Source organism: Micromys minutus (assembly GCF_963924665.1).
Source record: "Micromys minutus genome assembly, chromosome: 24".
Taxonomy (NCBI): Eukaryota; Metazoa; Chordata; class Mammalia; order Rodentia; family Muridae; genus Micromys; species Micromys minutus.
In genome coordinates, this window is record NC_137959.1 from 28904895 (window position 1) to 28929299 (window position 24405).

The 24405-nt window shown below is 46.6% G+C and overlaps 3 protein-coding genes across 3 annotated transcripts; 2 read left to right on the forward strand and 1 right to left on the reverse strand.

Moving 5' to 3' along the window:
• Positions 1-345: 345 nt before the first annotated feature.
• Positions 346-10403, forward strand: TSNAXIP1 (translin associated factor X interacting protein 1; the record flags this gene model as incomplete). Its single annotated transcript, XM_080937098.1, has 15 exons — positions 346-405; positions 3526-3638; positions 3785-3908; positions 5099-5192; positions 6082-6278; positions 6646-6781; positions 7499-7668; positions 7748-7907; positions 7984-8114; positions 8234-8359; positions 8498-8650; positions 8743-8852; positions 9650-9776; positions 9870-9976; positions 10163-10403. The coding sequence occupies exons 2-15, from the start codon at positions 3541-3543 to the stop codon at positions 10401-10403; spliced, it is 1974 nt and encodes a 657-aa protein (XP_080793224.1). The 5' UTR covers positions 346-405; positions 3526-3540.
• Positions 10404-10648: 245 nt separating this feature from the next.
• CENPT (centromere protein T) lies at positions 10649-16829 on the reverse strand (the record flags this gene model as incomplete). The annotated part of the gene is made up of 13 exons (XM_080937093.1): positions 10649-10772; positions 10850-10954; positions 11036-11212; positions 11924-12017; positions 12249-12401; positions 12567-12767; positions 14128-14276; positions 14388-14424; positions 14553-14689; positions 14791-14887; positions 14992-15079; positions 15217-15307; positions 16717-16829. The coding sequence occupies 13 exons, from the start codon at positions 16827-16829 to the stop codon at positions 10649-10651; spliced, it is 1566 nt and encodes a 521-aa protein (XP_080793219.1).
• A 3636-nt stretch (positions 16830-20465) lies between these two features.
• Positions 20466-22523, forward strand: THAP11 (THAP domain containing 11). Its single transcript, XM_080937099.1, has one exon. The coding sequence runs from the start codon at positions 20712-20714 to the stop codon at positions 21633-21635; it is 924 nt and encodes a 307-aa protein (XP_080793225.1). The 5' UTR covers positions 20466-20711; the 3' UTR covers positions 21636-22523.
• The last annotated feature ends 1882 nt before the right edge of the window (positions 22524-24405 follow it).

Here is a 24405-nt window from a genome sequence, read left to right on the forward strand (position 1 = left end):
TTTGCTCAAATCTGATCCTTTTGAAACCCCAGATGCCAGGCCTACAGACTCTTTCTACCATTAAACAATGAATGCCCTTTGTGGGCTGCACCAGTACCTGTACTCAAAGTGCATAGACTCACAAGTCTACACACACACATACACACACACATACAGAGAGATAGACAGAGACAGAGAGACAGAAGAGAGAGAGAGAGACAGCCAGACAGAAAGGGGGGAGTTTTAAAAAGAAGGGAGAGCCACAATACTCTGTGGGGAAGGGTCAGAGGAGGAATCTCCCCTTCATGGGTTCTGTCACCCACCACAGCTTCTTTTCTATGCAGAACACGTACAAAGTCTTCAGGAGAGACTCCGGAAGCCAAGGGCATTGAGAAACGAAAGCTTTCTCAGAAACGAAGGACACTGGTTAGTGATGCTCTTCTTTTGGAACCCCACATGTCACCCTCTACAACCTGTCTGTTCCACCTACAACCCCAAAGTATAACCCAGAAAACTAGCTTCTTCCCAATCAGAGAAGTCAGGCTCACCAGGCTCTGGGGGAGGAGGTGAAAGCATGCTGGTCCCTCCTCCTTATCTGAAAGCTGCCCCAGGCTGGCTTAGCCCCTTTCTTCAGCACCTTTCACTTCGCAACTCAGCATTCCAAAATGGGCTTCATTCCATCATCAGTTTGTTATGTGTACCAGACACTGTCTGTTGTGACCTGTGCCTTTGTCTTTATGCTCTTAGGTCTGATACAGTGCTCGAGTTCTATAAATACTTATGCACAAGCTTGTGAAGGCACAGTCCAGAGGGTTTCTCTATTGAGTTTGGCGCTAAGTTCCTCACTCCTGTTTTTTAAACTTTTTTATTAGACCAAGCACAGTGGCTCACACCTGTAACCCTGACACTTGGAAGGCTAAGGAAAACTGCTGCAAGTTTAAAGCCAGCCTGGGCTTCATTAATAGTATGCTCTCAGCCAGCCTGGGCCACACAAGAGAGACCCTTTCTTAAAAAGTATTTGTATCAAAATAAATGTGGTCAGCTAAGGATGGTGGCACACACTTGTAATCCCAGCACTTGGGAGGCCAGAACATGAAGCTTTTGAGTTCATGGCCAACCTGGGCTACATAGAAAGATCCCATTCAAAATGCTTTCTCCTTGCCTCTTCCCTCCCCAGAAAGGAAAACTGCCTGTTACCTTACTAAGTATTTTAGCTTTGTTTTGGATTTTCTTTTTCAGTGTCTTGAATCAAACACATGCTATGAAAGTACTTCCCAGTGAGCATGCCTTATTTGGAGCTTTTGTTATTTTGATATTGGGTTGTAATTCAGACAAAAAAAAACACTGTTCAAATTTCAGAGGAAAACATCATATTTGATGGGGCTAGAGTGGATGCCCCAGTGCACTTGCTACTCTTGACTAGAGCCCTGTCACACCGTAACTCCAGTTCCGGAAGCTGCAGACTTCAAGCATGTCTTAAGGTGCACTTACATACAGGCAAAACGTTCATACACATAAAGTGAACAAACTTGTAAAAATTAAATATATAAGCGGAGGCTGCAATCTGGATGTATGGTGAATAAATTCCTTGGGGAGGATTTGGGAACATAGAGGCCAAATACGTTATGAAGCTGGGGACTGCCAAGACCAGGCTCCTGTCTAAGAAGAAGAGAGCAAATATGGAATCTATAGGAACGTAAGATGACCTCCAGTTCCATCCTGTCCTCAGCCAGCTTTTATATGCTTAACTCGGTGTTAGACCTGCAGTCCAAGCACTTTTGCTTTTTCCCCCACTTTGGTGTCACCAACTACCAGAGGGCCATAAGTAGGGCACCCTCCGGTTTTTACCTGCAGGGGGAAGCAAAGAGCAGGGAACTCAGAAGAACACTGAGCGTTCTAGCAGCTCTTGGGCAGAAGCCTTCACCCCCAGAAAGCAGCTGCTTCCACATTGAATGGAGTATTCATTTGCCTGCTCATGTAGCCCACGCTGGCCTCAAACTCTCTGTGAAGCCAAGGTGATCCTTGAACTCCAAGTCTGCACCCTTCGTGTGCTTGAACTATAGGTGTGTACCAGCCCATATAGTTTGCTTATTTGAGGCAGAGTCTTTCTATGTATTTCAGGCTGGCATCAAACTTTTGATCATGGTGTGCTGGCATCGTGTACATGTTACCAGATATATTACCAATTATATTACCAGATAGTTTACTTTTTGAGACAGGTCTCTATGTAGCCCTAGCTGTCTTGGACCTGGATTTGAGTTTAGCTTGGCCTAGAATTCAGAGACCCACCTGACTCTTCTGCCACCAGGATGGACTTTTTTTTTTTTTTTTTTTTTAATCTTTTAGTGGAAGACAATCATGCACTTCTGATGCTCTGTCTCCACAACTAGAACATACACATTACAAACAGTAGGATTATAGGCAGGCACTCACACTACACAGTGCTAGGGACAGAACCAGGACTTGATGCATACTATACAAGCTTATTATTATTATTATTATTTACTGGTCTTGGTTTTTTCAAGGTAGGATTTCACTATGCATATACATATTCAGGAACTCATGATGTAGACCAGGCTGGCCTCAAACACAGGGATCCCCTGCCTCTGCCTCCCAGAGTGCTGGGATTAAAGGTGTGCACCACCACCACCCAGTTTATTGCATTTTTCTATGTCATATTCAATGAAAAGATTTTTTTAAAGCTATAAATAGCATTTTGTACCACATGCATCTGCTAATGGGCCAAAATGAAACCCCATTCACTAAGGGACCCTCACCTACTTCTTCCTCCCCAAAGGATGCCACCCTTGCAAGCTTCATTTGTTACATATCTATAGTCCGGTGTGTCTTTTCCATCTAGGCATTAGCCTGGACTTACCCTCCTCTCCTACTTCTTTATGCTTTTGGCATGTTATACACAAAAGGCAGGGCTTGGAGCTCTTTGGTATTCAGATTTGTTTGTCATAGTATAGGCATTCAATGTCCTCTAACAATATAGAAGAGTGTAACTTACATTTACTGGGTCCCTAACAGTTACTACACAGTTTTCTCCTGACATCCTTGTCTCATGCATTGGGATGCTGACTACTGTTACTCCTACTTTACAGATGAAAAGTCTGAGGCTCAGAGAAGTTAACCTGTGGTCACAGTGCTAAAAAGGAAGATGCGATATATAATCCTAACCATCTATAACTAAAAGACGACCACAGTCCTAACTATGGATCATATTAACGATGTCTGTATAGTTAGGTATACTGGCATATGACTATGATCCCAGCATATAGGAGCTAGAAACAAGGTCTCAAGTGTAAGGCCAGCATGGGCCCATATAGCAAGATTGTGTGTGTGTGTGTGTCTGTATGTGTGTGTGTGTATGTGTAGGGATACAGAAGAATATTAGAAAGGAAAGAGGCTGTAGAAACAGCCAAGTAGTATAGTGCTTACCTAACTTGTGTGAGATGGTTCTGGGTTCAGTCCTCAACAATACTAAAAATGGAAGGGACAGACTAATATTTCAATAGTAACCCCAGCTGTCCCTCCCTTAAGCCCTTGCAGTTATCCATGGGTGGCCACCTGTCACCATGGCCTACATATACCAGCGGCCAGACGATTCTACATAAACGAAAGCCCTGTTCAGATGACAGCCGGAATCGAGCCAAGTAAGCCAGGGCCAGCCTAATGGGGGATGGGCTGATCTAGGCTAGGTTTTGGTCCAGGACATAGAACTTAGTGGAGTTTGCAGCCCCGACCAAGAGTGCAAAGGTCTATGGGTGCTAGTGACATCTCAGCCCACCATCCTCTGCAGTAGCTGGCAGCCGCCCCTGAGCATCTCCAAGCCCAGGTACCTGGAGCAACTAGAGAACTATCTGCGCAAGGAACTCCTCCTGCTGGACCTGAGTACGGATTCTGCACAAGAACTGAGGCTACAGGTCAGAACCCACAGACCCAACATGTCAAGGGTGGAAAGAAACCTCATGCATCAGAACTGAATAACAGAGTTTCACAGGGAAGTGGTCCTCCATCTTGCAACTATTCCTCTTTGAAAAGAGGCAAGTCCTTTGACAGAGCCTCTGGCCTGGTGGCAACAATGAGAAATGTAAGGAACCAGCTCAGAAAAAAGAGACTGGTCAATTTAGATGTAGTCTAGACTCTGGTACACATTAGATAGGAACTCAGTAATGATGAAAAAAAATCACAAGACTTCTGACCTAGACATGAGTGAAGCATTTACTGAATGCTGACCCATGTGCCAGGCTCTGGGTACTTGAAGGCATCCCACAAGGAAGTGGTAGAGCTGGGATTCCAACTCAAGGCTGGCTCCAGAGCCTATGTTCATTCTAGTAGGTAATTCTGCCTCCAGAAGTGTTTGCAGACCTAGAGTCTCCTTTCACGTCTGAGTATTTCTGAGGGATGAGATGGCTCACTTGCTGAAAAGCCTACTGCACAAGTGTAAGGACCTGAGTTTGGATTCCCAGAACTCACCTAATTAAAAAGCCAGGCCCAGCTGCATCTGTAACTCCAGTACTTGTGGGTTGCCTGTGAGAGAGACAGGCAGATTCCTGGAGTTTATTAGCCAGCCAGCCTCGCCAATTGGTGAACTTCAAGTTCAGTGAGTGAGTGACTTTATCTCAAAGAAGACACCTAATGTAAACTTCTATGAACATGCATACACACCCACAGTCATTCTAGATCTAAGTTTGAAGGGAGTATTCTCTCTTCCACTTTGAGTTCAGAACATGAAGCTAGCTAGAATCTTCAATGTCCTGTTCCCATAGGTCTTTGATATAGAGAGGGCCTTCAGGCTAGAGACTAATAGATACAGGATCTGGTAAGCAAGAAGCTGACTGCCTGGGCAGCTAGAGTCAGCTTGGGCAGAATGATATATTTGTCCCACACTAGTGGGTTGCTAAGCCTCAGAGTTGGCATCAGGCAAGGCCTCATACCCATCCCTCTTCTCCAGCTCCATGGTACTAAGACTTGGGTGGTACTTGGTCAGACATAGGTCACTGGCAGTCTCAAATGGAGACAGTTCTGAGCCCACTGGAGGGGAGGGGGTTATGGGTCAGGCAATGATAGGTTCCTTTTTTTTTTTTTTTTTTTTTTTTTTTTTTTATGGCAGCCTTACAGGGAGATCTTTGAGTTCTTCATAGAGGATTTCAAGACATACAAGCCATTGTTATCCTCCATCAAGAATGCATATGAGGTGATGCTGGGTAAGACTGCAGCTCCTTTCTGGGCCCCACCTGAAATGAACAGACTATTCTGACTTTTTAATTTTCTACTACCAACTGAACTTTCTGGTGATTTTGCATTCCCCCGTCCCTTCTATCCTTTAGAAGGATGGTGAGGCAATCTGTAGTAAACAAGGAATCTGAGGAGAGTAAATTCTTCTGGAAGGAAGGAGGTTCCCTCACCTGGCAGATGCACTAATCAGCTACAGAACGGAAGGCTTAGAAGGATGGGTTCCTAAGCCTCTCCATGGGAGAGGTCCTGACCCTTATCATGATTCAGCCCCTGGTTTGTTTTTGATTTTACATGGCTGGAGACTGAGCCTAGTGTCTCATACATAATAAACAAGCACTCTATCCCTAGCTGCTGCCTTCCTTTAAAAACAAGTATGTGGAGAGAGTGGAGAGGCACCGGTGAGATGGCCCTACAGTTAAGTACTGGCTGTCTTCCAGAGGACCTGGGTTCGAATTACAGCACCTACTTGTTAGTCAACAATTATCTGCAAAGTGATTTCCAGGGGATCTGACTTCCTCTTCTGGTCTCTGCAAGCACCAGACACATGGGTTTTCACAGACACACAAATAGGCAAAAGACTAATGACCTGGGCAACCAAGGATCTATGATTCCTGGTGGTTAGTTCTCTGTGGCCCTGATAAAGGGATTTTCTGCCTGTCTGTTTTTTTTTGTTTTTTTGTTTTGTTTTTGTTTGTTTGTTTGTTTGTTTTGAGACAGGGTCTTTCTGTGCATTCCTGGCTGTCCTGGAGCTTGCTTTGTAGACCAGGCTGGCATCTAATTCAGAGATCTGCCTCCCTGGTGTGGTGCTGGGATTAAAAGGCATGGACCATCACACCCAACCCACCTGTTTTTGCTTAGCCCACCAAAGAGAGAAAATCCGGTCCCTGGAGCCCTTGAAGGCCAAGATTGTCACTGTGAACGAGGACTGTAGTGAGAGAATTCTGGCTATGAGGGCCGAGGAGAGGCATGAGATCTCCGTGCTCAAGAAAGAGAAGATGAATTTGCTAAAACTCATTGATAAAAAGAATGAAGAGAAGATCTCATTGCAGAGTGAGGTGAATGAACGTGGGAGATCTCACAAAGTCCTCATGCTCCTGCTCTACCTGTAGCCTGGGGTGGTGACTGAGGCAACCCCAAACCCAGTCTACCCTTCTGCCTGGAATGGAGGAGCTATCACATTCCCAAGAGTCCTCCTACTGTCTTCCCTCTGCCCTGTGCAACATAGACTTGAAGGTGGCTCCAGGCACCAGAAAACTCTCCATGGGCAGAAACACTGACATCTTGCTAGGTACTCAGGCATAACTGATTGCTTTTCTTTTCCTAAGCTGAGGGGACTGTCACCATTTCACCCTCTGGAGTAACTAGCTGCCAACCAAGACTCCAAAAGCCACTGAGTATACAACTGTATCTCCCACTCCCCAGGTGGCTAAACTGAGGAAGAGTCTGGCTGAGGAGTACCTGCGTTACCTTACTGAACGAGATGCTCGCAAAATTCTCATCGGGGACCTGAATGAACTGAGGTACCAGCGAGAAGACATGTCACTAGCCCAGAGCCCAGGTAATCCAAGCCATGTAATTTCTTCTTAGGTGCCCAAGTCTGTCTATCACGATTTACCCTGTTCACTCAACATTCCTAATATCTTTATTATCTTGTGTTCATACATGGTAGGAGATGTCTGGGCCATTAGCTGGGGCTGTGGACCTTTTGTGCTAGATTGAGAATCACAGAATAAAGTAGAAAATTTAACACTGCTGGGAGCTGAGACTGGCGAGGAGAAACCTAGCACCACATGTCCTAGGGTTCTCTACTTAATCCTGAACCCTTAGGCTGGTGATGCTGTAGACCCAAGAAATCCCAAGCAGAGAAGGTATATTACTTTCCTATTGCAGTGGTGAAACACAACGACTTATAGAAGGAAGCATTTAAGATTTGAGGCTCCAAAAGAAACCTGTCTGTCACCACCATGGCAGCAGGCATGGCAAAGGAGCAGCAGCTCAGAGTTCATATCTGATCCACAGTCAGGAAGCAGAGAACACAGTGGGAATGGTACTGAGTTTTTTGGAACCTCAAGGTTGCCCCCAGTGACATACCTTCTCCAAGGTTGTATCTCTTAATCCTTCTCAAACAGTTCCACTAAATGGGGAACAAGTATTCAAGCATATGAGCCTATAGGGTCCACTCTATTCAGGTATAGGACATGTCCCAAGCAATATTCAACCCAACTTTGAATATAAGCCCTAGAGCCAGGGTGACAAACTGATACACCCCTGGCAGGTGTTTGGGGAGAAGATCCTGTGAAGCTAACACTGGCACTGAAGATGACTCGACAAGACCTGACTCGCACGCAGATGGAACTTAACACGATGAAAGCCAACTTTGGAGATGTGGTACCTAGGAGAGACTTTGAAATGCAAGAGAAGACCAACATGGAACTTCAAGAGCAGGTGCTTGGTGGACAGGTAGAGTTTGACATGGTAGGGTATGGTCAGGGTGGGTAACTAGGACCAATCACCTTGCCTACAGCTAGAAAGTCTGAAAGGTGACTATGAAGAAGTCCGGAAGGAACATGAGATGCTGCTGCAGTTGCACATGAGCACACTAAAGGAGCGGGACCAGTTCTTTAATGAGCTGCAGGAGATCCAGCGCACCTCCACACCACGACCTGACTGGACCAAATGCGAAAGTAATGATGATTGTTGGGGCGCCAGGGCCTGCTGAAGGACATGGACTGGGGTCTAGCTTCCTCTCCCAACTTGCAGGTGTCGTAGCGGGGGGCCCAGAACGCTGGTTAGTGCTGGCTGAAGGAAAGAACAGTGATCAGCTGGTGGATGTACTTCTGGAGGAAATCGGCATGGGTCTGCTTCGGGAGAAAGACTTCTTTCCTGGCCTGGTAGGGGAATTCCTGAGCCAGAGGCCATTTAAGATTCTGGGGGAACCATCTAGAACTCATTTCTGTTTACAAACAGGGCAACAGTGGGGTCCAATCATGTACTGACACCTGCCTTTCAGGGCTTTGGGGATTCTATCCCTCCATTTCTTCGGTTTGATGGCCCTGTAAAGAACAAGAAGCCCAGCAAGAAGGAGGTAGTAAATCTCCTTAAGGAAGCCTGGAAGGAGCGTATAGCAGAAGAGCAGGTCAGCTTTTGTTGGTTATAAGACATTCCTTCCGCAAAACCTCAGACCCAGTTTAAGGAGTTCCCTCAAGATGGTAGGGAGTAGGGTGGGGGTCTAATAAGCCTGGGACACTGACCAAGCCTTCTCCTCACCCTATAGAAGGAGTCATTTCCAGATTTCTTCTTTAATTTTCTGGAGCGTCGCTTTGGGGTTGGTGAAGCCATGGCCTGGGCTTACACCATTTTTGAAAATATCAAGCTCTTTCGTTCCAGTGAGATCATGAGTCAGTTCTATGCAGTATTGATGGGAAAGGTGAGCTTTGGCCCAGGGAAAACGGAAAGCACACAATGGTCCTGCCACTACTCTAGTAAACAGCATATTAGTAACCGCTTCCCTCATTGTAGAAACTGGAGACTGTATATATCAACCAAAGAGAGACACTGTCCCATCTGCTGAAGGAGTTGATAAATGTTGACACTCAGAACGAGGGGTTAATAACCATCGAACAATTCTGGTAAGAGACTGGTCAGACCACTCCAGACTCTAGTCCATTATTTTGACTGGTCAGGTTCTCACGTATGCAGGGAAAGGGGAGCCTCACAGGAAGGGTCACAGCCTCAAAGCCTGGTGTTCTTTAGGTGTGGCGGCATATGCTGGGAATTCTAGCACTTGAGAGATTTAAAAAAAAAAAAAAAAAAAAGCAGGAGTCATTTAATTTCAGACCAGCTTAGAACAAAACTGTTTCAAAACATGCCAGCCAAAGTAGTGCACATTCTTAATTCCAGCAGTTGGGAAGCAGAGGCAGGAGGATCTCTCTGAGTTCAAGGTCATTCTGGTCTACAGAGTGAGTTTCTGGCAATCAAATTAACATAGATATAAACCCTTTCTAAATAAATAAAATAAATAAATCAAGTCAAAACAAAAAGTTTAGGAGACTAAAGCAAGTGGATCATTATGAGTTCAAGAACCATGAAAACGGAAAAAAAAAACCAAAAAACAAACAAACAAAAACAACCCTGCAGAGGGGCTGGAAAGATGGCTCAGGGGTTAAGTGTACTGACTGCTCTTCCAGAGGTCCTGAGTTCAATTCCCAGCATCCACATGTGGCTCACAACCCTCTGTAATGAGATCCAATGCCCTCTTCTGGTGTGTCTGAAGACAGCTACGGTGTATTCATATAAATAATAAGTTTTTTAATAAAAACCAAAAAACTCAACTGTTGAAATAATGGGGACGGCCCAGGAGGAATGGGAGGGTGAGTTGGCAGACTTAGTCACTCAGACCCTGTTGGAAATTTTACTTTCCCTGTAGCACCGTCCTCAAGACTACCTTTCCTCTCAAGAAGGAAGAGCAGATTCAGGAGCTAATGGAGGCAGCAGGCTGGGGTCCAGACACCAGCAACACAGACACATTAAACTACCGAGCATTGTTTGCTGAGGTAGGTAGGGACACATAACTTGCCAGTCCCTTCTCTAGTCTTAAACTGCAGTCAAATGGCCTCACCTTGCCTTCTCCCATACCCCACCCACAGGATGAGGAAGGCCAGAGTGAGCCATTTGTGCAAAAGCTGTGGGAACAGAATGAGAGTGAGAAGGAAGCATACTTAGAAGAACTGAAGCAGGAGCTAGGCATGGATCTGTGAGTAGCCCTGGGCCCTGGGTGGGGGTAAGTCCTATCAGAGAGCATCTCGGGTGATGAATCTCCCCAGGCAACAGGTACCATGCTGGTACTACTCCCATCTGAATAGTTTATAGACACTTCAGAGTCAGGGTACAGAGAGAAGAGCTCAAACCTGTATACTTGTCTTTCTTTCCTTGTGGGCAGTCTTGAAGAGGTAACCCTACTGAAGATGCGTGAGACCCTGATGAACATCGATCCTACCATGGACAAGCAGACTCTGGGTGTCTACCTGGGCCAGGCCTATCAGATCCCTGCGGCTGATGTACTGTTGGAGGATGAGGAGAGGCAGGGGACAATTTCGATAAAGCTTGAGACTGCACTTGATCGACTTAAGATGGCAGACACAAGGCGTGTAGGACCTCAAGAGACAGAGCCAGCAAGCTAGAGTCTTCACGGGCAATGAAAATACTCCAATGTTGCTAACCTTCTTCTAGTATAAAATTCTTTATCTAAATTCATACTATTTTTCAGGCTGGGGGAAGGCGATCTGGGTAGGTCCTAAGACAGGCACCAAAAAGAACAACCCATTTGTGAGACTTTATTGGTGCTAGGAGATGAGGAGGCCTTGATGATTGTGTAGGGTTCAAGATGTCCAAGGTAGGGAGAGTAGGTGCCAGGAAAGGCCTAGTCCTACTGTGCAGGGAAGACAGAATTGCCACTGAATGCACAAGGGATAAACTGTTGCCGGTACTCCAAGGGCAGGAACCGCTCCACAAGCACATGCAGCGAGACTTGATCAGTGACTAGTCCCTGCCTGTGAGAGAGGAAAACAGGATCAAACAGAACTAGCACCAGCCTCCCATACTCAGCCTCCCTTTTATGTGCACTTACCGTCGCATCAGTAGCTCTAAGTCCTTTGGTTTCACAGTCTTACGGCCATCATGAGCAGCAAATACCTCCAGGTCATTGCAAAGGTGCTGGAAATACTTGTCTAGGCTGCCAAGAAAATTGCAATAGAACAGACTAAAGACTCTGTCTATGAAATGGCACCTCTACCCACTCACATGCTAGACTCACCACTTCTCTACTATCTCAAGAGCCTTCTTCTCCACAGGCATCTTAGAATAGAAGCTGAAGAGCTTCATATAGTGACTCAGTCCAGCCTTGTAGGGGTCTTGGTGGTGCCTAGGACCTGCAGTTCGGGTCCTGGACGTAAGCTTGGCTGGCACAGACTCCAGGGGCTCTGAAGGTAAGCTGAGGACAGGAGTAGACAGGTGATTGAACTGCTATTTGGAGAGGCCACTATTTGAAGACAAGTCCTGCTGGCTCTACTGAACCTGGGACTGTTGCAAATTAAGTAACTTGACAAGAAATCCAATGGGGGTGGGGTGGGGGAGGAGACAACACCTTCAATCCCAGCACTGGAAAAGCAGGGACAGGTGAATTTGAGTACAAGCCCAGCCTGGGCTATTGCTTGAATTCCAGGAAAGTTAAAGACTAGACAGAGAAACCCTGTCTCAAAAGCCAGGAGGAGGAGAAGGAAAAAGAAGAGGAGGAGGAAGATAATGATGATAATGACCATAAACAGCCTGGTTCTTCTCTGTGACCCTGATCCTCCTCCGGTCTAGACCCAATATCCTAGTCAAACTTCAACATTTATGTTGGTATCTACTCAAGCTTGTTAAACCTCAGTTTGGGCAGTCTCTCCCCTCAGTAATCCATCACCGCCTATCCCAAACCCACTAATGTCTTCCAGGAAGCCACCTATGATTACATAATGACCTAGGAGCTTCTCTCTCATCTAAGCTCTTCTAAACATCTAGGGACAGGCACCAGGATGACAGGCAGGCTATAACTACCAGACTTGAGCTCTGTGCTTGGCAATCATCTGCATGTCTATGAGGACTTAAGAGTGCACAATGCCAACTTCAGGGCATCCTTTTCCCAACAACCAGGGTTTCTTACACTGCAGCTCCAGGTGATGGGGGTGGCTCAAATAACTGACGTGGCTGTTCAGCTGGGAGTACATCATGGGCACTGGAGGATAATTCTCCACTTGCTGCAGAGAAAGAGTTGTGTCACAAGGGGTTCATGCTTGACCGTTTCACATAGCTATAAAGGCCTAGTCTCCTTAATTCCTAAAGGCCTCATAGAACTCTAGTTAAGTGATTGCCCTATTCCCCCTGGCCCCTAGAACTACTAGTTCCCATAAACAGCCTGGTTCTTCTGTATGATAGGACCGAAGAAGCTAGTAACACTCACCTACTGATACCTACCCTAAGCTTCTTACCTGGCCTGTCAGAAGTTTCCTCATCCCCTGAAGATTGTTCTTGATCCTTGGACTCCTCAGCCTCTTTGGATCCCACAACTTCTCTTAGTTCTGAAGGCTGAGGCTGTGGCTCCGAGAAGGGCAAAGGAGAGGCACCAAAGCCAGTTCTGCTCACTGAGGGAGGACAAGTAGCACCGCAGCAGTGACTCAGACGCTCCTGGCCCTACTCGGACTCTGCTCTTGGGGAAAGGAGGGACTCCTGGGCACACAAGGGCTGGAGGAGGGAACCTCTACCTATGCTTGCTAACTCTCACCCAAGTCAGCCTTCCTCATACTCACTCCGGCTCTGCAGCCCAGTCCCCGTGCTTGGTGTGCTGGGGCCCACAGCTCTTTCAGCATCTTCAGCCTCAGTGTGAGTGGGGTTGGGCAGAGAGTGACGCACACTAAGGGAATGGCCAACCAAGGGTTGTGAGAAAGGCTGTGTGTCTTCCAACACTACATCCGTTGGCAGAGCAGCAACAGGCGTTCTATGACTGTCACCTGGAGATCAAGAGCCAGATAAATTCTATATCCTAGGCCCACCTGGTAAAACCTGGGACTGTAAGGTGGAGGCAGTGAACCTTCAGGGCTTTTCTGCCTAAGGAAACTCCAGAATGAGATAAACGTACCTTCTAAGGCTGTTACCTTCCCTTTCCCTCCCCTTGCTAGGCTACCCTTCCTCTGACATCCCCCAGCCTGTATAACTTGCTCATAGCCCCCCCGCAAACCGACTACTCATGCCTCAACTGTCCATATCCTCTGCTCAGCACTTCTCTCAAATGTCAACTTGTCCATCAGGTTCCCAGGTTAGTGCTAACATCATAAAACCTGTTTCTCCCACCCATCTTCTAGCAGGCACTAGCCACTCACTATAGGACACCCTTTTCTTCCACCCTCAGCCCTGTAGTTCAAGAATATAAAGTAATAAAAGCCACAGAGACACTAAGACTAGACCCACTCTGATGGTCTAGTCTTCTTCTTCTGAGATAGGGTTTCTCTATGGAGCCTTGGTTGTTCTGGAGCTAGATCTTTAGAGCTGCAAGGACACTCGAGGCAGGAACACTGGGTTATGATGGCTATTCTTAGTTGTTACCTTAACTACATCTGGAATTAACTAAAATCCAAATGACTGGGTATACCTGTTAGGGATTTTTTTTCTTAAATCACTTGATGTTTCCCACTTCTAATCCAGATCTTTGAGGGGGGATAGATCCACCTGTAATCTGGGCCACACTTTCTGCTGGCCACCTATGTATAAAGGTCCTAGAAGAAGGAAGCTTGCTTTCTCTCTGCCTGTTTTCTCTCTTGATCTTGGTTCCAAGTCTATTCCTTCACTGTCAACAGAGCCTACTTATTTGAGTCTCCAGCATATACTGAAGACCAGCTGAGACCTCCAGCCTGTGAGCCATTCTATAAATCCTTCCATGTCTACTGTCTATCTTATACTACTCCGTGGGAACTCGCAGAAATCAAGAATTACTTGCCCAGGCTGAACAAAATTATTTTGCATTTATAGGGTAATTTTTAAAATAAAAAGTGGTTTTACAATAATCTCATGTCCAGCAGAGATCAAACAACACCTAACAGGAAACCTGTGAGGGTTTTCAAAGGCTTCCTGACAATGAGGGATTGCCTCGCTTGCACTCACTCTGTAAGTTGTTTCTCTAGAGAACCCTGACCAATACACCAAAGTACTAAGTAGTACTTTGTAAAGAAAACAAATTCCTGGATGTCTGGCCATGCTCAATTCAGTATTCCTGATCTCATCAAAAGTGGAGCAACCCTGAGTTCAGTAGAGTCTCATGTCTGTCATAGAGTAGTAGCTTCTCCCTAAAGCTAAAAGAGCAAATTATAACCTTACTTGAAAGAGCAGAGGTTACGGAATTATCTTCCAGATCCTGCAAAAGAGCACCGACATTCACAGGTCGGCGTATGGGACGTCTTCGAGCCAGACCAGGTCTCTCTACTGTCTGTGGCTGAACAGGTGGGACAAAGCTGAGGTTGAAGGAGCTGTTAAGATGGAAGCAGACACAAGAAAAGCCTGAGGCACAGCTTCCCCAAGGGGGCTCATCTCTTAGAATATGGCCACCGTATTGTATAAACTGCAAAACGGAACAGTACCTGGCCAAGGACGAAGCATCAGCATTTCCACGTGGCTCTATCAGGGCCCATCAAGAAAATGTAAGAAGAATCCACAGTCAGTTACCCAAGCCCATGAAAGCTCTCGCAGGTCTTTTCTACCTCCCAAGAAGACAGAAAACAGCTCAGGTATTTCCTAGGTCTCACCTTGGGAGAGAGGCAATGCCTGGTTCACTTCTCGCTGAAATACTGACAATCTCAGCTTTTGCTTCCTTTTGCCAGGGGCTGTTAGACCTGGAGCCAGGGTTGAGGGGGGCTCCAGTTCAGGAAGTTGTAGCTCCAGGCTATAAGGATGAAGTTTATCTCAGACTGGTCAGAAAGCCCAATTTTAGTTTTTGGGGATCCCAAGAGGTGGCTTAGCCTATGAGGAAAATTCACTGTGTACCTTCCCCGACTGCTTTCCCGTTTGGAGGACCTGGCCACTTCTGGTACTTGTGCTGGCTTCACCTCTGGGTCTGGCATCACAGTAGTAGATTCTGGGGCTGTAAAAATAGCAATGAAAGGGTGGGGCTAAAAAAGAAGGACACCATAGGACTGACTGTTGGACTAGCACCTAACTTTAACTGGCAGGCTGACACCCACTTACCAGTTAGTAAGATATTCTTCAGCAGAGTCCGGGGTGTCTGTTCCTCCAGGTGCCCACGACCTCGAACACGAGCCAATCTGCCAACTGACTATGGATACAACCACCACTAGTCTCTTTTTTGACTTGAGAACTTCTCAAGTTAGGCTTCACAACAAAAATAGACTTTAACTCAAGTTAGACTTTAGGGTTCTATAAAGTCACTCACGGAGTGGGCTGGACACTTACCCCAGCTCCATGGGAATGCTTTCTGGTACTTGTCTTTGTTTGGCTACTCTGCCTTGTAGCATATGGTGTTTGAGACCGTCTTCTTTGTGCACTATGTCAAAAACAAAACAAAAACAAAACAACCTACTCTGAGAATTCTGTCGAGGAGCTGGAGGTGCGACATTTGCCTTCACAAGGTGTTGTAGTTTAAAAGCCATTCCTTCAGGTGTAGGATCACAGAAACCACTGGTACCTTTCATAGTCCCCAGCAAGAAAGGGAAGGAAGGGTATAGTCCTGAGGTATAGATGGACCGTGGACTGATCTAGCAGGGGATGAGGAAAAGCTTCACAGAAGTTAAGTCTAGCACAGTAAGAAAAGATGAGTAGAGGTTCGTCACATAGGTTACAAATTGGAAGAGCATCCCATTCTGGGCATTAGAGTAACAATCCAAGTAGGAAATGTAAGTTATTTTTAGCCTTCCAAGTTGTTATGGTGCGACATTAAGCTCCCCATGGGTCACCACAGCCCTATTTCCCCAGTCCATCGTGTCTCAGAACTGTCAGTGCTCCCCAGGCAAGCTGGAGGGGCTGGCCAGATGGCTCAGTGGTTAAAGGCACTGCCTCCAAGCCTGGCATCCTGAATTTAATGACCAGGACCCACATGCTGGAAGGCAAGAACCGACTCTGCATGTTGTTCTTTGACCTACACACTCTTTCACAAACACATAAATACATACAGTAAATGCATAATGTCAATTCTCGAATGAACAAGGGTCTGTTGGTACCAACTCTTTAATCCCAGCTATCAGGGAGGTCAGGGAAGGAGGATAGTGAATTCAAAGACTGTTTGGGCTAGTTTCAAGCCAAGCCAAAGCAGCTTTGTGAGATCCTTTCTCAAAGAAATACCAAAAAGGCAGGAGATGACACTCAGTGGTAGGGAGTTTAATTAGCAGGCATAATCCAAAGTACTAGGATCAATCGTAGCACTTTGGAGAAAAAAGAAAAAGAAAACACCTTATCATGAACAAGTCTCCATTTTAAAAGGATGGCATTCTTTTAGACTGGTGAATGCCAACTTCGGTATCTTCTGCTCGCAAGCCTCCTCAAGATGCTCTGCAAAGTCAGGTCAAAGCCCTGCTCTCTAGAAAAGCAGCTTTCCAGTTCCTGCATCCCGACTTCCCATGGGAGCCTCAGAGAGAGTCGGACTGTATGGGTTGGGAAAGATGAAGTCATCTGTCTGTTAGTAGGGATAGATGTCAGGACAGCCTTGGTCTGAGTTGGATAAAACAGCCTAGAAAACAGTCTTACCCTCTGCTTCTAGAGATCCAACACTCTTGTGAGAATCCTGTCTCACCCTAGAGCATACGGTGAGAGTACAAAACAGCATAGCTGAGTCCAATTTGATTAGGAACACAGTCAGATCTCAGCATCTCAGACTTAGTACTCTGAGTCTGTTTTCCTCTTCAGACGCAGACACCACCCCCCATTCATTCTAGTTGCTAGGACAACACTCTCACATACTTGGTCTGAATGCTCCGGCGTCGCCTCGGAGTGAGTACATCCGCTGTATCCAACACGCGCCGCAAGAGCGTACGTACCGTCGGATCGCCGTCGGGACTGCTGAGGTCCGCCATGTTCAGGACCCACCCCTCCTAACAGCTCCAGCTGCTGCAAGCTCCGGGTTCCCGCCGCCTCTTTTGAGTCAAGTCTCGCGATGCTGCCACATGGCACCACGGGAATTGTAGTCCAACAGCTGGAGAGTAGGATCTGACTCGATTGTAAATTGATTTGGGAGGTGGTCTCCTGTTAACCGGGTGTGTGTGGGGAGAGGTGGAGGTGAAAGGGGGGAAGGATGAAACCAAACCTTATGGTTTCTTCATCTAAAAGAAAAGGGGGAGTTATAATTATCTTTAAAAAAGAACTAGAGGACTATAACTATGGCTAAGTGGTAAGGCCTACTTGCTGCTCTTGCATAGGACCCGAACCCTTACTGGAAGCACCCAACTGCCAGAAACACCAGTGCCAGGGCATCCGATGCCCTGCTCTGATCAATTCATACACCAGGCATACCTTTAGGGTCAAACTCTTTAGGCAGTCCTCTTGCCTTTACCCTATGAATACTCCGATTGCAAATGTAGGCCACTACGCTAGATTTTGATAATCTCACACATGCATGTACGCACGTGTGCAAGTACCTTTTGTTTTTGAAACATAGTCGTATGTAGCCCATGCTGACCTCAAAATCCCTACGTAGTTTAATATGACCTTGAACTTCTAAGCCTCCTGCTATCTGTTTGTTTGGATTACAGGTGTTTTCTTTCTTTTTCTTTATTATTATTATTATTTTTTAGTATAGAACAGAGTTTGTTCAGGGCACACAGGGGGAAAGGAGCAGGAGCAAGAGCAGAAGACTGAGAGTACAGATGTTTTCTATCACACCCAGTTTAAATTATTTTTCTTAGAGGTCTTGTGGTGTTTTTTTTTTTTTTTTTTTTTTTTTTTTGAGACAGGTTTTATGTAGTCCAGGCTTGCCTCAGACTTACCATGCAGCTGATGATGAACTACTTACTCTCTAGCTTCCCACAGTGTCATAACACCACACACCATTTCTGCAGTGCTAGCCATCAATCCTAGAGCTTCCTGTAGGCTCAGTGAGCAACTGAACTAACTCGCCAGTTAGATCCAGTCTCTTTTTATCTACAGTTACTAGGCCTTAGTGGATAAAATTTCATGGTCACTGTGAATTACCTAAATCTAATTCCTCGAGATTTATTTGAGCTAGGAAAGGTGATGTATGTCATTAATCTCAACACTCTGGAGACAGAGGCAGGTGGATCTCTGTGAGTTTGAGGACAGCCTGGTCTGCACAGTGAGTTCCAGACCAGCCAGGGCTACAAAGTCAGAACTAACTCAAACAAACATTTAAGCAAACAAACTTCATGTTTACTACATCCTTATTTTTGAGATCAGCTACATGGCCCTGTCTGGCCTGGATTTACCATGTATACCAGGCAGGCTTTGAACTTGTACTAAAGTCATGCTTTATTCTTGCCTTTTCAGAACTGAGAATGTGGGCATGGATGACGACTTTCTGCTTTTCTTTTCTCTTTTGTTTGAGACAGGGTTTCTCTGTGTAGTTCTGTGGCTGTCCTGGAACTCACTTTGTGGACCAGCTGGCCTCAAACTCTGTCTGCCTCTGCTTCCTGAGTAGTAGGGTTAAAGGCATTCACCCACCACCCAAATACTTCCTGCTATTTTTAATTTTCTATCTATCTTTATTTATTTTATATGTGTGTGGCTATGTCTGTGTCACAATGCACAAGTAGAAACCAGAAAACTCCTTCTACCATTTGGGTACCAGGGACTGAATTCAGGTCTTCCAGGCTTGGTGGCAACTAGTAATACCTACTGAGCTCTCTCACCAGTCCAAGTTTGTTTGTTTGTTTGTTTTTTTAAGATTTATTTATTTTATGTATGTGAGAACACTGTTGCTGTCTTCAGACACACCAGAAGAGGGCATCAGATCCCATTACAGATGGTTGTGAGCCACCATGTGGTTGCTGGGAATTGAACTCAGGACTTAAACCTTTCAGAGATTGGCATGCCTCTGCTCCTGAATACTGGAATTAAAATTGTGACCTATTAAAAGAGGTGGTAGCACACATCTTTAATCCCATCACTAGGCTGGCAGATGTAATCAGTGAGTTTGATACCAGTCTGGTCTACAGAGCAAGTTCCAGGACAACTGAGCTACTCAGAGAAACCAAAAAAGAAAAAGAAAGAAAGAAAATGTGAACCATCATCCCAGGCTGTGTTTGTGCTACTGTATAAACGACTCACTCCAGTGGATATACATCTTTCACATCCTAAGTGTACATACTGGGTAATCCATTTTGGATGTGAAGAGATTCCAGCTATGGACCCAGTTGCTTAAACCAGAAAAGTGACATTTTTCTTTTATTTATAAGTGAGCAAAGCCCACATAAATAACCAAGATCTTATTGGCTCTACTAGAAATGCAATGGCCATATATGGGCTTCTGTCTTGTTTTTGTTTCTCCTTAGAGAGGTAGGCAAGTGTTTAACTCTCTTCTCACTTCACTCTCTTAGCCCTGTTTTATTTCCAGAGAGGGTATCACTAAGCTACCCAGACTGGCCTTGAATTCGCTTTGTAGCCCAGGCTGTCCTTCTCAACCAGCCAGGATTACAGGTCTGCACCACCAGGCTTGTCCTACCCACAAAGACTATTCCTGGGAGGAAGACCAACTATTGTCTTGCTATAATACAATTTTTTTTTTCACTTGAAACTCAACTTATTGGTTTCTTGAAGAGTTGTCTACCAATGTTTAGTTTGTAATTTTTCTGGGCTCTATTCTGGCTGCCCTATCCCGGCACTTACATGGCAGGCCTATGTCCTTCCTGTTGCGTCACCCAATACTTCCCCTAGGTAGGAGGTTTGGGAGGCCAAGCACTGATACAACTCACTTCCAAGTTTCTAATTGGCCTATCATCTACCCAGGCCTCCATTCATCATTGTCTTCTTTGTGGCCTTTATCGATTAGACATCTATTGGCACTTATTCATCCTTTATACAAAAGGCATTCTAATCAGTCTCCAGGAGAGTGAGGGCTAAGGTGGACCTGACAGCTCAAAATTACCTTGAATGTGTTTTCCCCTTCACTGTCTGGCACATAGTAATCAGCTAGTAGGAATCTGGTTTAGGTCATTGAGTCCAAATAAGAGGTAACTGAGAGTCGAAAGAGTGTTCCCAATATAAGAAAGTGACTCCAGAAGTTCTTCTGGGCTGACTTGGGCTTCCTCCAGGGTAAAGATTGCCTTTATCTCCAAGGTACTGGGGATTGGGGGATTTTTATAGAAAGCTACAGAACCTTATTCAGATCCTGGTCTGCAGGAACTCCACCTCTCCTTTAGGCGGCGCTGCAGTCCATGACCGCACCCAAATGTTCTTCAGAGGCACCATGGAACTTGTAGTCTTTGTGTGCTTAGATCCAGAGCGCTTGCGCTCACGAGTCACGCGCCCCGTACCATCAGGATTCCGGGTCCTTGTGAGGAGGGGTAGCCCATGCGACAACGTTCCATTCGAATACATTTCCCCTTCGCCTAGGACGAGCTTTATCTGGAAAATAATCGACTCTGAACAGGATGGCGCGGTGCCCGGGAAAGCAGCCGGAATAAGCCCGTCCCGTCCCGGAAGTGAGCAGCTTTTGGCGCGGTGCATTGTGGGGGGCGTAGTCCTCCTTTCCAGGCGGTCCTTCGCGGCGTCCCCCGGGCCGACTCTGAAGCGCAGGCGGGCGGCCGGGTGGGTAGCGCGGCGCGGGCGGTCCGCAAGCATATTCTGGGCACGGGGCCTCCGCCCGGGAGGACTGCGCCGGGCGGCAATAGTGAGAGGCCTCTAAGAGTCTCGCGCGGCGCGGCCCGTCGAGGAGCTGAGGCGGGGGCCATACTCGGCCGTCGAAGAGCTCGAGAGGCCGGTGGGCCGGGCCGCGCGTCGCAGCCATGCCTGGCTTTACGTGCTGCGTACCGGGCTGCTACAACAACTCACACCGGGACAAGGCGCTGCACTTCTACACGTTTCCCAAGGACGCTGAGCTGCGGCGCCTCTGGCTCAAGAACGTGTCCCGTGCTGGCGTCAGTGGGTGCTTCTCCACCTTCCAGCCCACCACGGGCCACCGGCTCTGCAGCGTTCACTTCCAGGGCGGCCGCAAGACCTACACGGTGCGCGTTCCCACCATTTTCCCGCTGCGTGGCGTCAATGAGCGCAAAGTAGCTCGGAGACCTGCGGGAGCTGCGGCAGCCCGCCGTAGGCAGCAACAGCAGCAACAGCAGCAGCAGCAGCAGCAGCAGCAACAACAACAGCAACAGCAACAGCAGCCGTCTCCATCCTCCTCCACTGCCCAGACCACCCAGTTGCAGCCGAACCTGGTGTCTGCCTCTGCGGCCGTGCTTCTTACCCTTCAGGCCGCTGTAGACAGCAATCAGGCACCGGGATCCGTGGTTCCAGCGCCCACTACTTCCTCGGGAGATGATGTGAAGCCCATCGACCTTACAGTGCAAGTAGAGTTTGCAGCTGCTGAAGGGGCAGCCGCCGCTGCCGCCGCGTCAGAGCTAGAGGCTGCTACAGCTGGGCTGGAGGCCGCTGAGTGCACTCTGGGCCCTCAGCTGGTGGTGGTAGGGGAAGAGGGCTTCCCTGATACTGGCTCCGACCACTCATACTCCTTGTCGTCGGGTACCACGGAAGAGGAGCTCCTGCGAAAGCTGAACGAGCAACGGGACATCTTGGCCCTGATGGAAGTGAAGATGAAAGAGATGAAAGGTAGCATCCGCCATCTGCGTCTTACCGAGGCCAAGCTCCGTGAAGAACTTCGAGAGAAGGATCGTCTGCTTGCCATGGCTGTCATCCGCAAGAAGCACGGAATGTGAATGGTTCTTCCCAGAAACCTGCAGAATTCGTGACTCCTTCCAGCCCAAGGAATCCTCAGGCAGATGTTGAACTCCCCAATATTCTGGTTGACAGTGCTGAGGTTTAGGACAGCGGGACTCCAGTTGGTCAGTTGGCACCCTCTCGTTTCCTCCTGAAGTAGGAGTTGGAGACTTCAGAATCTGGTGACACCAGCAATTATGACTTTGTCTCTCACTCCCCAGTTTGTTACAGATTCTGGTTATACAAAGGCTTCAGAACCATTGAACTTGAAACTTACTCTGGAGAGGTGCAGATGGGACTCTTAGGGACTGTGGGTTTGAGAAAACCACATCTTAAGGTTGGCCAGCAATCAGAGACAGCTTTGCTGTGTGTAGTGATAAGAGATCTCAGTAACATCATTTCTCCTTTTCATTGCTACCCGTTTCAGGTGCAGTCTGTGGTTCTGATGGGGACCAGTTGATCCTCTGCCTCTTAGGACCTCACTACCTAGAAGGTCATTTATCAGAGGGCTCTGGGTGACTTGCTGATGGAGATCCAGCTTAACAGGGACTTAGGTTTATCTCGTTATGTTTGCTACTGGTTACAAATTCTATTTTCTGTACAATTAGACTGACGTTTTCACTGTGTTTGGCAAAACAAATTAAACAAAAAAAGTAAGGTTTTTATTTGGGTTTCGACATTTTATTTTTATTAAAGCTAAGTGTCCTTGAAATATGAGGATATAGGTCTTGGCCTATATGAAAGAACAGGCTAGCCCAGAAAGTAGAGATGCTTTAAACAAGTGAACCCGGTTTCTCCATAAAGCATACAGATCTTTATAAAGTTCCTTGTTAAGGTCACTCCAGAGAGTTTGGAAGCTGCAGGAAAGGCCTTGGTTTGTCCATGATTATTTTGCTGGATTGTTGTGTTTGTGTACATACATACATGTGTGTAGTATGGGGTGCTTGCCAGAGGTGCTGTACAGCGTTTTTTTTTTTTTTTTTTTTTTTTGAGACAGGGTCTTCTTGGGTTTGGTGACTTAGCTAAATAGTTGAGCACTTGCCTAGCAAGCACAAAGCCCTCAGTTCTGGAAAAGAGGGCTAGGGTGGCAGTGGGGGGGGGGTCTTCTTGCTTGCTTGGATCTCACTCAGATTGGCTATTTGGCCTGCCAGTGAGCCTCAGGGAATCTGTGTGTCTGTCTCCCCAGTGCAGGATTACAAGTTTGTATCACCATGCCTATTTTGTTGTTGTTGGTGGTGGTATTGTTTTTATTACATGGGTTCTGTGGGTATGCTTGCAAAGCAAGCACTTTACCAACTGAGCTATCCATCCCTTCCATTGATTTATTTATTTTTTTTAAAGGAAAAGGTGTGGCTGAAAAATGGGAATTGTTTTATTTCTCTAGATTCTTGATAGTTTTAATTTCTTTTAAGGGGAGTGGCAGGAAGGGTTGAAACAGGGTCTCTTTCTGTAGCCCTGGGTAGCCTAAAACTCTGTAGACCAGGCTGGCCTCAAACTCAAGAGATTTACCTGTCTCTGACTGCCATGAACTCTCTGACTGAGATTAAAGGTGTGTACCACCATGCTGGGCTTAATTTTGTTTTTGAATTCTCTTCTGCAGTTTGTTTACCATTTCATATCTTGGGACATGTAGGGTCTGAAACACAGGTGAATGTGATTACTTAATAAATCAGGTTCAGGACTAGACACAGCCTTGGCTTCTTCAGGCACTAGGGACTCTTGTTACGAATACATCATTTCAGGACACCTTCATTGTGAGAGGCAGACGTTGGAGGGCATTAAGGATATTGGAAAGGTAAGATGACATTGTATCTATAGTTGTAAGTAATTCAGCTCAAAGCTAATGGGGAGATGTGAATGACTGTGTGTCCTGGAATTTAATTTGCAGCCTAGGCTGGCCTCAAACTCAGTCTGCCTGCCTCTGCCTCCCAGTGCAGGCATTAAAGATGTGCACCGCTACCACCTGATGTGAATGACTTAAACAACTTATTTTTATTTATTACTTTGAAGTAAATTGTGTGTGTGTGTGTGTGTGAGAGAGAGAGAGAGAGAGAGAGAGAGAGAGAGAGAGAGAGAGAGAGAGAGAGAGATTGTAGCTGCTTGAAAAGGCCAGAAGGTGATTAGATCCTTCTTTGGAGCTAGGGTTACAGGTAGTCATCCTTGGGTACTGGGAACCAAAACTTGGGTCCTCTGTCAGAGCAGAATGTACTCCTTAACTATTGAGCCGCCGCCTTTCTAGCTCTGATGCCTTTTAACATTACCTGTTTTTCTGACTATTGGGACATGCATGAACTCTTATCTACTTAGGCCGTGGCTCTGTAAAACTTGACTCATTTTTGAGTTAGTTATACACCAATCATCTTGCCTGGGGACATGTCCTGCGACTGCAAGCTGAAGTGTACCCAAAACACCAGGGTCTACTTCCCTGCTTGTCCTTTGGCTCTGAATAGTTGAGAAATGGGTCTTGAGAAACCTGCGGTATGTGTTGTTTAGGTGCCCAGTTTGGGGAGAAGCTGAATCGGCCTTTTAGGGTTAACTTTGGCTTGTAATCAGGTAGTGAACGCACAGCAGTGCATTTCTAGGCCATCTGCCATGTCAACACTCTCCTTGGAGTGGGGGCTTCTCCCTCCTAGGCACTCTCTCAGTGTATCCTTGAGATCCTGTCCTTTTCTTTGAAAGGACAACTGCTGTCACCTTAGTTCTTTTGAACCCTTTAGCAGCATTCCCTGGATCATTCTTCCTGTCACATGACTTGCCTGTGTTTTGTTT

What these genes read in the sequence shown, in the direction of transcription:
- THAP11 (XM_080937099.1), top strand. Translation starts at nt 20,712, where the DNA reads ATGCCTGGCTTTACGTGCTGCGTACCGGGCTGCTACAACAACTCACAC.